The sequence below is a fragment of the Eucalyptus grandis genome, chromosome 5, assembly GCF_016545825.1.
Source record: "Eucalyptus grandis isolate ANBG69807.140 chromosome 5, ASM1654582v1, whole genome shotgun sequence".
In the NCBI taxonomy this organism is placed as follows: Eukaryota; Viridiplantae; Streptophyta; class Magnoliopsida; order Myrtales; family Myrtaceae; genus Eucalyptus; species Eucalyptus grandis.
The window spans coordinates 11,612,874-11,627,511 of record NC_052616.1 but is presented as its reverse complement, the minus strand read 5'-3'; the positions used below and the strand labels follow the sequence as shown (position 1 = coordinate 11,627,511).

At 37.0% G+C, this 14,638-nt stretch overlaps 2 protein-coding genes across 2 annotated transcripts; both read left to right on the top strand.

The window, feature by feature from the left end:
* The first annotated feature begins 2,175 nt into the window (after positions 1 to 2,175).
* LOC104446202 (actin-2-like) lies at positions 2,176 to 2,592 on the top strand. The gene is made up of 2 exons (XM_039312705.1): positions 2,176 to 2,233; positions 2,324 to 2,592. The coding sequence occupies exons 1-2, from the start codon at positions 2,176 to 2,178 to the stop codon at positions 2,590 to 2,592; spliced, it is 327 nt and encodes a 108-aa protein (XP_039168639.1).
* Positions 2,593 to 11,038: 8,446 nt separating this feature from the next.
* On the top strand, positions 11,039 to 11,442 carry LOC120293430 (actin-2-like). Its single transcript, XM_039312706.1, has 2 exons — positions 11,039 to 11,098; positions 11,176 to 11,442. Exons 1-2 carry the CDS (start codon positions 11,039 to 11,041, stop codon positions 11,440 to 11,442), a joined length of 327 nt encoding a protein of 108 aa, XP_039168640.1.
* The last annotated feature ends 3,196 nt before the right edge of the window (positions 11,443 to 14,638 follow it).

Here is a 14,638-nt window from a genome sequence, read left to right as displayed (position 1 = left end):
TTGTATTTTTGTGACAAATTTTAAAACTTGATTACACTTTTTGAAAAATTTTACAACTTGAGTATACATTAATGATAAATTTTAAGACTTGATTGCACTTTTTGAAAATTTTAAAATGTAATTGCACTTTTGGACAAGTTTAAAAATTTTCAACATACTTATCCCAAATATGTTTTAATACAATCCCCGTGAGAATTATTTAATTCTTACTATTCTCTTGAAAGTTTTGTCTGAGTATTTGCCTTTTATGCAGCTTCATATTTTTGTTTGAATATCAATCTTATGTTTTCTATAGTCTGAGTTGATTGATATGTTTGGTGATTTTATTACAATTATCTAATCATCGCTTGGGATGGTTGTACGAAAAATAAAACCTTTTCTTAAGTCTTTAACCACTTGAAAATGTACTATAAAAACTCCAAAGTTATTTCCTTTATTATTTAAATATTGTTAATTTTGTCTCACAATATGAAATGAATATAAAAATATGTAGAAATAAAGATATTGGGGCTCCTAAAACTTATCGTGAAAGTATAATCAAGTCATAAAATTTTCAAAAAGTGCAAAAAATCGTAAAACTTAATGCGAAAGTGCAATCAAGAATAAAACTTTCAAAAATACAATCGACTTATAAAACCTGTCAAATTAGTTGAATCGAATCCTTTCGTTAACTACACTTTTTGAAAATTTTATGACTCAAGTTGCATTTTTGTGAATGATTTTAGAACTTGATTACACTTTTGGAAAGTTTTACAACTTGATTGTACATTCTTGATAAGTGTTAAGACTTAATTACACTTTTTAAAAGTTTTAAATGTAATTGTACTTTCTTGACAAGTTTAAAATTTTCAATGTACTTATCCCAAATATATATTAATACAATTCTAGCGGACTTATTTAATTCTTCCTATTCTCAGTGAAAGTTTCGTTTTGACTATTTTCCTTTTATTCAGCTTCACATTTTTGTTTGAATATCAATGTTGGGTTTCCTCTATTGGGTTGAGTCTTTATTTTTGCTGCTCTAGAAATTGGTCATTGGACATGTACACTTTTCTAAGAAGGCCGCCTATAAAATATATACTATATATTTTTCCATTAACTTTCGCTTTGCAATAAATTGAAAACCTAAGATAACACACGAATAAATAGTATATTGTCACAAATCTTAAATAATATAACACGTAAGACTCTAGAACCTTTCTTACCGTGGATGACACTAAAATGATTATGTCAGCTGGGCGTGGTCTGAACTCTGAACTAAAGCTTGTCTCTCTGCTTCGTTTTGGATTTTGTCACTCAATTCTGAATCGGAGAATGAAATGGTAAAATTGAACGGATCAAAGACCATTTTTTTTATTATGTAATTTGAAGTTGATTCCGTTCCTTTCGTCTGTTTTGACCAATGCGCCCATGTTAACAGTCGAATTTTGGAGGCTTAGGGAGCTGATTTAGGCAGTTCGCCATTGAATTTTACCTAATCGAACTGGGTGAAGGCTTGCCGATTGTTGAACGCACGTGGAGCTTTCCCAGAATCAACGGATTGTGCGTGACCAAGAGTGGAAATTGGGATGATTTAGCTTAATTTGTTTCAAGGCATTGAGAGGAGATTCCTTTCATGAACAGATGCATAGTTGGTGTGCGAGCTGCTGTGGTGTTTCGAATTAAGGCGTGATCAACAATTAAAGCATGATTGTTGAACTCGACAACCATAATTCAAGAATATCTTTAAGATTCCTGTCACTCTATTATCCTTTTTCCTGTACTATTATGGTAGTTAAAGGATTTCTTCAAAATTCTTGATTTTTTTCCTGCCAGTGTGTTATTTGGATTTAGCATTTCATTGTTTTTCTATTGGACAGTGAGGGATAGAGCTTGCGTAAATATATCCTTAAGGCTTTAATTTTTCTGAAATTAAAAAGCTACTAAAGGTATCTTTGTTCTTGGTTTTGGGCTTAGATCTCTTGATTTATCTTGGTATCTCCACAAAACCTCTATTCAATTAGCTTTGTTGGATCATTCAGTGCAATTCATTATACAGCTATGTATTATCCCAAGATATTTCTATGATAAAACTTAATCGTGGATCCATTAGAACTTACCTACGTGATCTTACTTGGACATTGATATTTACCTGTATTAATCATGTAGAGTTTTTCCTTTGATTAGCATAAGGAGATGGCAGATGCCGAAGACATTCAGCCTCTTGGTGTTGATAATGGATTTGGCATGATTAAGGTGAGAATATTGATGCACCGGTCCATTGCTATGGGCTTTCCTGGAGTGCATGGTGGTATTTGTGCTGACATAAAAACCTGAATTTGACAAGGTGGTTTTGCTGGAGATGATGCTCCAAGGGTTGTCTTCCCCAATATGGTTTGTCGATCGAGGCACCCCGTTGACATGGTTAGTATGGGCCACAGGGTTGCTTATGTTGGAGATGAGGCCCAATCGAAAAGGGGCATGCTTACTTTGAAGTACCCTATGGAGAGTGGAATTGCCAGCAATTGGGATGATATGGAAAAGATCTGGCATCACACTTTCTACATTGAGCTACGCGGGGCTCTCGATGAACGTTCGATGCTCCTTATTTAAGCAACCCTCAACCCGAAAAGCAACCGGGGAGAAGATGCCCCTGATCATATTTGAAACGTTTGTCCCTGATAGTGTTGTCAAAGTTAACATGAGGACATAGTGAGAGAGTTGAATTAATAAATGCAAGGTGTATAAATGGGGATGAACTTTCACATGGAAACTTAGTAAGAGAGTTGATTTGATAAATGCAAGGTGTATAGATGGGGATGAACTTTCACGCGGAAACTTATTAAGAGAGTTGATTTAATAAATGCAAGATATATATATAGGGATGGGTTCTTCAACGTGGATTTTTTTGATTTGATTTGATTTGATTTGATTTTTTCTAACCACATCCTGACCTTAATAGCATACTTGACGTGTAACCTAAAGATTTATCCTTTTGAAGGTCCAAAGCGAACATGACGACATGAACCATAGTCGGCAAAAATCAAACAAGATCTCAGAAAAGCAAATGGATATAACTTTCAACTTCCAGTTGACCAAATTTCAGCTTTAAAATTGGGACATCAAGGTCCAAAGTGAACAAGAAGGTAGTCGAGAAAATCTCTAGAAAAAAGACAAATGAATATAATTTCTGAGGGTTTTATCAACTTCCCAGAACATTGCTCCTCAATCACATGAATTTCAGAAACCCCAATCCAGCATAAAAGATGGGACTTGTTGGTCGGTTTCTCTCTTAATTTTCAACATCTACTCCGGAATAAGAAGGCCCGCCAAAATTACAGCAGTCTGAAAATGGTAAGTGGAGACATTCTTCGAACATGGGACGCGCTTCTTCCCCATTAAGCGTCTCCTACAGGACTTATGTCCATCTAATTGTAGTGCTCATCACAGCGAAGGTCCATTCACGTCGAGTGGAATAATGTTTTCTTTTTCTAGTTGGCTATCATATGTAGTCGGTCAACTATGCAACAAATATTACGTAATATTTCTAGCGGAATAATGTTTTCTTCTTTTATTGGTTTTGAAGTTTCGCGTAATCATTCAAGTGACCGCGAGTATAAATAAGGTCCATTCTTGAAGTCTGAGGGGAAAGTTCCTGTTAACCATCTCAAACTGATTCTTGCTTCTGCCTTCTTATCTTGAATCAGGAAAACAAAGAACTAGAGAGACTGAGAGGGGAGAGAAAATGCCAAGGACTGACCAAGTTGTTTTAGACGAGCTGATGAAGTGGAGAGGAGGTTAAGGCGTCTCAGATGGGAGCTCGACCTTACAGTGAATGCCTTGTTAATGCGTGTTAGGCGGGCCGTGAATATCAATCGCGCGGAAGCCCGCATTGCAGCGACGCGAGCCAGAGTGCAGCAAATTCGAAGAGATCACCCGGGCTGAAGAGGAGCATGCTGCGCTCTTCATAGAATTCATTATTTAATGGCGTAACGATCTTCTCCTCTAAAATCAGAGTATACGTTTGCTTTTATGGGCATCCGAAGGTTAAGAGAAGCATAGTGGGGTAAGAATGGTATACTTATGTAGTTGGGAGAATAATTGTTTCTGGATATGGTTCTTGAACTTCAAGATTGATAATAGTGTTTTCTTGTTTCCTGGTCGTCAGAGAATAAGAAATAAAGATATATAGAAGTGTCTTGGATCAGCATTGAATATGTTTGGAGTTTCTTTTACAATGCTCACAGCTTTTAAACTCGTAGGTTTAAAGTATATGGGGCTGTCATACGATTGGAAATATCTTTCATCCATTTCTTTTTATATATATGATTCTATATAATTCTTATGTGTCAGATCATTTTCATATTTGCCAGTCATTTAGGTTGCAATGAGTATGATGCTGGTGAATAGGTCAGGTAAAGATGAGGAAGAGAATGGGCATGCACAAGCGAGAAAAAAAAAATACTGAAGAGAAAAGCTAGGAGAGTAAAATTCGTGAAGAAGTCCCTTAATTCGTAGATTGATTCATCCCACATCTGCTTTTATAAATTTGTGCACTTGAGATCTTTGATGATACACACCTACTGGAGATTACATATCCTTCAATCTTCCCCAAAGAAAAGCATAATAATACCTGAGTATGTCATAAAAGAAATGTATAGACGAACTTCAAGTATGCAATTATATAATTACGTATTCTCTATTGCCTCAAAAGTCAAAAATACAGTTTCCGCAAAAATTGTCTTTGCTGGTGCGGTGAAAAAAATGTTGTATGATCTAATAATTAATTCATCCAACATGGAACTCACATAATTAATTGTCGAGACGGCATTGGTCCACAAGTTTCGAAATCTTTTGCTAGAGATCATTTAGGTGATCGCCGTCTTTAGTCTTGACCGCCAAATCGTCCACATAACATTGGATGATATAGTGGAGCAAAGTCCCTAGGAAGGAAAGTCATGAACGTTGCGCCCTTTCTTTGAACCTAAAATGTATAACTTTGTATCGGAATATTCCCTGAATTATAAAGGCCATCGTTCCTCGCCACCATTTGATCCATTCTTGTATTGATTGCTGCTGGAATATCCATTCTATCTGTAGCTCGGCGATAGGCAAAAGGAATGTGTCCTTTGAACTGGCATTGTTTAAGTCTATAAAGTTAACAAAACACTCTAACATTAGTCATTCTTCTTTTTCGCTGGCAAAATATTTCCAAAGCCGAGAAGGGTTAGGTCCGGATGAAAGAATTTGGTTTCTGCACGAATATTCAACTAAGATAACATCTGTTTCTCTCGTCAGCCGGTGACTAGGCATATAAAAGTAGATAACAAGCACATGCACATGCCCGCATAGACGTGCAGATTCCCTTTTTATCTTACAGGTAATAAATCCAAGATGTAAAAGAATGAGTTATTCTAGTGCTCACGAAAAGGTCAAAGCCCATATATATCCGCATTGAACAAGAATGCGTTGGATTAGAAGTACGTAGTTTTGTGAAAATTAACGTGAAACTTGATAAGAACGTTGATTTAATATGTGCGAGATTTATAAATAAGGATGGGTCCTTCAACAGAGGTTTTTCTATTTGATTTGATTTTTCCATTTTTCTAACCACTTCTTGATCCCACTCGTTTTCTTTCTTATGTATGGCAAGAACAGAAGTCCTTTGCCTTTGCAAGACTCCTTCAAGTCATACCCACAAGCACTAGAGACTTGTTGATTTAATTTTTTTGCTGACAACTTGTGAATTCAATTCTATATACACGGCAACTGCTATCCCTGTCCACAATGTGAATAGCTTAAATGTGGACTTTTTTTTACATTTCCATTGAGCTAGCCATCACTAACTCAAATATAACGTGGCAACAAAATATCTTAAGAGCAAATGTTTGGAAACACTCTAGCCACACTTCCTGAGAAGTTAAAGATTTGATCATATCCAAGTAGCTCGTGTGCAAGTGTGACTCTAAAATTCATTTTTCCCTGATTCAATCTCATGTGTACTTCCTAACTAATAGAAATGTTTCCCATTCGTGATTTTACTCTTCCCTAACATATCAATGCATGCCTCTGTATTCCTTTTCTAGTGTCGAAAACTTTGCTTGCCCGCCTTTTACTCTAGAATTAGAAATTATGAATTGTCATCAAACGCGTTTTTCTTAGAAACTCGTCCGTGGAATAGAAATTGAGAAATCGATTTTGGCTCGAAATTGATTTCTATTCCAGAAATTTTGTTATGCTCATTTTAAGAAATGTCCCTAAGGGGAAGTGGTACTTAGCTTCTCAAACCCTAATGACCGTAACTTAAATTGAAAACTTATGATTAAGCCAATCAAGAGTAATACAATGGAGCTATAACAACTATTCAAAGTATACTCACAAGAAAAAGATGAATGAAAATGAAACACCAAGAATTCTAACTTGAATATGCTAAAAAAAAAAAAAAAAAAATGAATCGCGTTTAACAATGAACCCTTCCGAGTTTACGATTTGGGTTGCAAACGTGTTTAGCGAATGAACATTCTGATCAAATCAATAAGTGGTTAGTAGGCTTATGCACTTAAATTAATCAAAAAGATTGGAAGCAAAAGTTCATATATTTACCTTCAAAAAACCAAAGGCAAGGACCGGTCTTGATGCATGGATTCATTGCCTTGCGGATACCGAACTCACATGTTGATTCTTCAAAGTTCTCACCTTCAGCCCTAGGAGCAGCTGGGCATGTTAGCGTGAGTATCTGACTTCGTGACCGTGAGGGGCCGAGTTCAGCCGCGAGTGACTAAGTTTCGACGGAATCCAACAGTATGCAGCCGAGTTTGGATCTGAATTTGCTCATGGCCTATTGCTCTTTCTTCTGCTGGATGTCCTTGTGTGATTAAGTGTGTTCTCTCGTGGCTGAGTAGTACCTTTGTCGAGGAGTGAGCATGGTTCAGATGGGTGGTTCCCACCCTATAATCGAGAATCACCCACTAAATACCGATTCCGAAAAATTGGAATCTTGAACTGCCCATTATTTCCATGGATCCGCCCGGTCCATGGCAACCCCAATTTTTAGCCGTAATTAGGGATCCCATTTCCTTAATCTTTTTTTATTGTTCATTTTAAGCTCAATCAAACTTGTTTTCACATCTTGTTTTTGTGCGATTTATTTAAATTTTAGGATCTTTTCTCGATCCCATCATGTGGATCATTGGTGGCGAAGTAGCACTATTGAGCTTGAGATTGATCATGCTAAAGGTAGGTGTTCCTTAGAACTCTTAAAATATGTCCGATGGAGCAAGATCCGTCCATAACGATTCAAGGATCATTTATGAGGCTTTGGGACTAGGACTTCCGTTAGAAATGGCTAGGGATGATGATAGAATGGCCCGAATCGATTATTTGATGTTTGATCGTTTGAGTGTTGACTATTCATTGTTCTGAAAAGTTCGTATGCGTTCTAGACCAGAAAGCTTTGATCGAGGATATGAGCTATTATATGACCATATCTAATGAAAGTGTGTCCCTGACATTTGTAAAGCATGTTTTAAGCCTTGATTTGATATATTATGAGCTTCAATCGAACATCATTTACTAGATGGAATTTGCTTCGAAATATAGATAAGAATCTAGAAAACTGATAAGCTCTCCTTATTGCTTTATTTTTTATGTACATCGGCAGTTTGTCGAATTTTTGTAATTTTTGTGATGCGATTTTGGAGTCGATGTTTCATGAAATTTGTTCATCACATCCAGATGTAGATCACATAAAATTTTCATAAAAAACTGAATGTTGTTTGGCTGGCACAATCCTCCTTCAATCTTCCGTTTTTGTCTTTAGATTTTGTACTTCCAGCTTGACCTTTACTTGTTCTTCGACTTTGAAAATCTAGAATCGGTCTCTTTATGAAAAGCGTTCATTGCACTTTAATCTAGATTGACAAAAAATTTTAGGAAGTAAAAAGCTCATTTGCTATTTTTAGTTATCATCACAAAGTTGCAGTGACACTCTAGAAACTAAAAATGTGACATCCCGATTTTTCTCAATTTTATTTTTAGTCAATTGAGTCGGGCAATTCATCTGTGCACGTAGTTCGTCTCTCAGAGTTGGCTACTCACGAGGGAACTAGTCTATTGAGTGAAGTAATTAAGGAATTTTACCGCGTCAGACTTGGGGACCGATCACCCTCGGGTCGGATGTAAGAAAATTTCCCTAAAAGTTACTCAGTGGATTAGGCGCACTGAAATCGCACCAGATTGAATTCAACCGTAAAATTGAGATTGAATTTAGAAGTTGGAAGCTCGGTCATGTCACACATCTTATTAGGATCATGGGATAATTTTGTGGATTTTAATTATTAAATTAGAAGAGAATTGATAGAAAAATGTCAATCTCATATCAAGATCTGTCTAAAGTGTCCTGATTTTATTAAATAAGATCATGAAATGAATACCGTCTCAAATAAAATCTGAAGCGACGATATGACCTTGGGTAAGAGAAATTACTTCGATCCAAGACACTAGCAATTAAAAATCACATACGATTTTGCACCTTGATTTTGTATTAATTTTGGAGTTTTCTATGATAAAAAAAAAAAAAAAACAAACAAAGAGTTAGTTTAGCTTAAATTTGTCATAAGTGTTGAGATTTTTGGTGACATCAATCCTATTTTCTTCCGTCAAAACCTAGAAAATCAAATTACCCAGAATGACAGCATGGGAAATTACATGTTTTGACCCTTGGGGATCTCAACGCTAGTCCTTTCGCTTTTAATCCTGATTTCCGACGAAAATTTATGATAATTCCATCGGATTTCAATTCAAAATATGCCCAAAATTATTGAGTTAGCATTAACAACTGTCATGCCCCATGTATGAACTGCTAATGCGAATTTCCCTATTGATCTTGTACTTTAAATGTTTCCCTTGGATTCTAAATGTGTGTTGATGATCTAGCTAATTAGATTGATATGTTTTGGTGATTTTACTACAATTATCTAAGCATAAGTTGGAATGGTTGTACGAAAAACAGGCATTTTCTTAAGTCAATTTAACCTTTGGGGATCTCAACGCTGGGCCTTTTCCTCCTTGCTCTAGATTGCAGCCAGTGCTGCACTTGCAATGGATTTTTCTTGTAGAAAAGATGTATTTGATGGGACTGTGGTTATTTGATTTTTCTGGTTATTTAACCATGTCTTAAACCGCACTCTTAGATCCTTGTTCAAGGCGTTTGAATCCGTCCCACCATTTTGTCTTGTATTTTCGGACAAGTACAGGTACTAAGTTGGAGGATGTATTGTGTTCGAACTCCCAGGCTATTACCCATGAGATTTTGAATATTATGAAAAAATGCATAAGGCATAGGAACCTTAAATCATGTTGGGTTGGTACAAAGTGTTTCCAAAATATTTTGTATCCTTGACTAATTGTGGGATGTAGTATAATGTCCAAAGGACCAAAGAAATCTCACCAGGAGTTAAACTAGTTTGATAGGCTTTGTCTTGAGAAGTTGTCTTTGAAGAATACTAGCCAAGTATCCGAAGGCAGAGGCCATAACTTTGTAATGGATTCTATAGACAAGAGTTAGAGGAATGGATCCATTTGCTACTTTGTAATTATGGGTTTTGATTTAGAGTGTGAGGGCTTTAAGAATATTTTTATCCTTAAGAGAAACTGAGAAATTGGGGTAATAGTCAAAATGTATTGATCCTTTGCAAAGACTTGTTTTTACTGTATCAAGGATAGATTCATCATAGTTTAAGAGATGTATTTGATGGGACTGTGGTTATTTGATTTTTTATATATAATTCTGGCAGGACTTATTTAATTCTTCCTATTCTCAATTGAAAGTTTTGTCCGAGTATTTTCATTTTATTCAGCTTCACATTTTTGTTTGAATATCAATCTTATGTTTCCTCTATTGGGGTGTTTATTTATTTTTGCTGCTCTAGAAATTGGTCACTTGTCATGTACACTTTTCTAAGAAGGTCGCCTATGAGATATATATTATGTTGTTTTCCATTAACTTTTGCTTTGTAATAAATTTAAAACCTAAGATAACACGCAAATAAATGGTATACCATCACGAATCTTTAATAATACAACACGTAAGACTCTAGAACCTTTCTTACCGTGGATGACACTCAAACGATTATGTCGTTGGGCGTGTCTGAACTCTCAACCAAAGCTTGTCTCCTGCTTCTGTTTTGGATTTTGTCATTCGGTTCTGAATCGGAGAAAGAAACGGTGAATCAAATGGAATTTGACCCTTTTATATGTAATTCGAAGTTGGGTTTCGTTCTCTCGTCTGTATTGACCGATGCACGGCCATGTTAACCGTCGAATTTTAGAAGGAATTTTTAGGGGCTTTGAGAACTGACTGGGTGATGGCTTGCCGATTGTTGAACGCATGTGGAGCTTTCCCAGAATCAACGGATCAAGAGAGGAAATTGGGATGATTTAGCTTAATCTGTTTCAAAGCATCGAGAGAAGATTCCTTTCATGAATAGATGCATCGTTGACTGCTGGGTGTTTCGAGTTAAAGCGTGATCAACAATTAAAGCATGATTGTTGAACTCGACGACCGTAATGGGTTGAAAAGTCCGTAAATATCTTTAAGATTCTCGTCACTCTCTGTTATCCTTTTTCCCGTATTGTTATGGTAGTTAAAGGATTTCTTCAAAAATTCTTGGTTTTCTTTTTCCTGGCCAGTGTATTATCTGGAATTAGCATTTCATTGTTTTGCTGTTGGATAGTGAGGGATGGAGCCTGAGTAATTGAAAATATATCCTTTTAAGGCTTTAATTTTTCTGAAATTAAAAAGCTACTGAAGGTATCTTTGTTCTTGGTTTTGGGCTTAGATCTCTTGATTTATCTTGGTATCTCCACAAAATCTCTATTCAATTAGCTTTGTTGGATCGTTCAGTGCAGTTCATTATACAGCTATGTATTATCCCCCAGGTATTTCTATGATAAAACGTAACCGTGGATCCATTAGAACTTACCTACGTGGATCTTACTTGGACATTGATATTTACCTGTATTAATCATGTAGAGTTTTTCCTTTGATTAGCATAAGGAGATGGCAGACGCCGAAGACGTTCGGCCTCTCGTTGTTGATAATCGATTTGGCATGGTCAAGGTGAGAATATCGATGCACCAGTCCATTGCTATGGGCTTTCCTCGAGTGCATGGTGGTATATGTGCTGAATTTGACAGGTTGGTTTTGCTGGAGATGATGCTCCAAGGGTTGTCTTCCCCGGTAAGGTTGGTCGATCGAGGCACCCCGCTCACATGGTTAGTATGGGCCACAGGGTTGCTTATGTTGGAGTTGAGGCCCAATCTAAAAGGGGCAGACTTACTTTGAAGTACCCTATAGAGAGTGGAATTGACAGCAATTGGGATGATATGGAAACGATATGGCATCGCACGTTCTACATTGAGCTACGCGGGGCTCCCGAAGAACATCCGATGCTCCTTATTTAAGCAACCCTCAACCCAAAACGCAAACGGGGAGAAGATGCCGCTGATTATATTTGAAACGTTTGCCCCTAATGGTGTTGTCAAGGTTAACGTGAAGACATAGTCAGAGAGTTGATTTAATAAATGCAAGGTGTATAAATGGGGATGAACTTTCACATGGAAACTTACTAAGAGAGTTTATTTAATAAATGCAAGGTGTATAAATGGGGATGAACTTTCATGCACAAACTTATCAAGAGCGTTGATTTAATAAATGCAAAATGTATATATAGGTAGGGATGGGTTCTTCAACGCGGGTTTTTGATTTGATTTGATTTTTCCCTTTTCTAACCACATCCCGACCTTAATAGCATACTTGACGTGTAACCTAAAGATTTATCCTTTTGAAGGTCCAACGCAAACATGACATGAACCATAGTCGACAAAAATCAAACAAGAAGGTTGCATCAGTTGGCTAAATACGTAGTCGGTCAACTATGCAACAAATATAACTTGTTTTCTCAAGCTAATATTTCTAAATCACATGTGGAATAATGTTTTATTTTTTTCTGATTATTTTCAACATCTACTCCGGTTTTAAAGTTTCCCGTAATCATTTATGTCCATCTAATTGTGACCACAGCTCTCTCTAAATAAGGTCCCTTCAAAATTTCGTATAAAGTTGGCTAAATACGGTCCATTCTCGAATATTCTGGGGCAAGTTTTAAAGTTCCTGTTCATTTAAGTGACCATGTCAAACTGATTCTTGATTCTGCCTTTCTTATCTTGAACTAGGAAACACTGAGAGAGACCGAGAGAGGGAGAGAAAATGTCAGGGATTGAGCAAATTTTTTAGGAGCTTGAGGCAGTCGAAAGGAGGATAAGGCGTCTCAACTGGGACCTCGACGAAATCATTCTGTTTGTGAATTCCTTTTTGCGCCGTAGGCAGGCTGGGAATATCAATCGCCCGGAAGCCCGCATGGCAGCGACGCAAGCGAGAGCGCGGGAAATTCGAGTGGAGATCGCCCGGGCTAGAGAGGAGCAGAATGCGCTCATCGTCGAATTCATTGGCCTAATAGTGTAACGATCTTACCCGTGGGATGCGGTTTTAAGGATGATATACTTATATAGTTGGGAGAATAATTGTTTCTTGGATATGGTTCTTGAACTTCGGGATTGATAATAGCATTTTCTTATCGTTTTCTGGTCGTCCACGGAATAAGAAATAAAGATATTGAATATGTTTGGATTTGTTTTGTTTACAATGCTCATAGCTTTTAAACTCATAGGTTTAAAGTGTATGGGGCTTTCATACGATTGGAAATATCTTTCATCCATTTCTTTTTATATATGATTATGTATAATTACTATGTCTCATATCATTTTCATGTTTGCCGGTCATTGAGTTGCAATGAGTATGGTGCTGGAGAATGGGTGGCAGTAAATGAGGAAGAGAAATAGGCATGCACAAGCGAAAAAATAATAATACTGAATAGAAAAGCTAGGAAAATAAAATTCGTGAAGAAGTCCCTTTAATTCTTATGTTCATCCAACATCTGCTTTTATAAACGTGTGCACTTGAGATCTTCGATGATACCCACCTACCGGAGATTACGTATCCTTCAATCATCCCCCAAAGAAAAGCACGATAATACCTGAGTATGTGATAGAAAAGAAATGTATAGAGACAAATTTCAAGTATATGAAATGATATAATTAGGTATTCTCTATTATCTCGAAAGTCCAAATACAGTTTCCGCGTGAAAAATTGTCATTGCTGGTGCGGTGGGAAAAAAAATGTTGTATGACCTAATAATTAGTTCATCGAATATGGAACTCACATAATTAATTATCGAGACAGCATTGGTCCACAAGCTCCGAAATCTTTTGCTAGAGATCATTTAGGTGATCGCCCCCATCTTTGGTCTTGACCGCCAGATCGTCCACGTAACATTCGACGATACAGTGGGGCAAAGTCCCCAGGGAGGAAAGTCATGAACGTTGCCCCCGCTTTCTTCGAACCTAAAATGTATAACTTCGTATCGGAATATTCCTCTGAGTATTATAAAGGTCGTCGGTTCCTCTCCACCATTTGGATCCATTCTTGTGTTGATTGCTGCCGGAATATCCATTCTATCAGTAGCTCAGTGATAGGCAAAAGGAATGTATCCCTTGGACTGGCATTGTTTAAGTCTCTAAAGTTAATAAAACACTCTTAACATTGGTCATTCTTTTTTTCGCTGGCTAAATATTTACAAGCCGAGCAGGGTATTCATTTCAGTAGCTCTGATAAGTTAGTCGAATTCTGCCTCGATTTCAGCTACTAGCTCCCGATGGAAAGAATTTGGTTTCTGCATGAATATTCAATTAAGATAACCTCTGTTTCTCTCGTCAGCCGGTGAGTAGGCATATAAAAGTAGATAACATGCACATGCACGTGCCCATAGACGTGAAGATCCCCCTCTTTTATCAACAAAGGCAATAAATTCAAGATGCATAAATAAGGACGAGTTCTTCTATTGCGCACGGAAAGGTCAAAAGCCCACATATGTCCGCATTGAACGAGAATGCCATGGATTAAAAGCACTTATTGTGAAAGTTAACGCTTGGAAACTTGGTAAGAGAGTTGATTTAATAAATGCAAGATGTATAAATAGGGATGGGTTCTTCAAGAGAGCTTTTTTTTTTATTTGATTTGATTTTTCATTTTTCTAATCACTTCCTGATCCCACTCATTTTATTTTCTATGGCCAAGAACCGATGTCCTTCGCCTTTGCAAGACTCCTTCAGGTCATACCCAGAAGTACTAGAGACTCGTCAATGTAATTTTTCTACTGACAACTTATGAATTTAATTCTACGTACTGCAACTGCTATCACTCACTCAAATATAACAGGGCAACAAAGTATCTTAAGAGCAAAATAATTAGCAACACCTAGCCACACTTCCTGAGGACTTAAAGATTTGATCGTATCCAAGTAGCTCGCAGTGCTAAGTGTGACTCCTAAAATTCATTTTTCCCCGATTCAACCTCATGCGGTACTTCCTAACTACTAGAAATGTTCCCCCGCGATTTTACTCTTGACTAATATATCATCAATGCATGCCTCCGTATTCCTTTTCTAGCGTCGACAAAATTTTGCTTGCCCGCCTGTGGTACGTCGCGAGTTCGAAGGGCAAGTCAGCATATTCAGGTACGCATTTGACGACTCGTATTCCA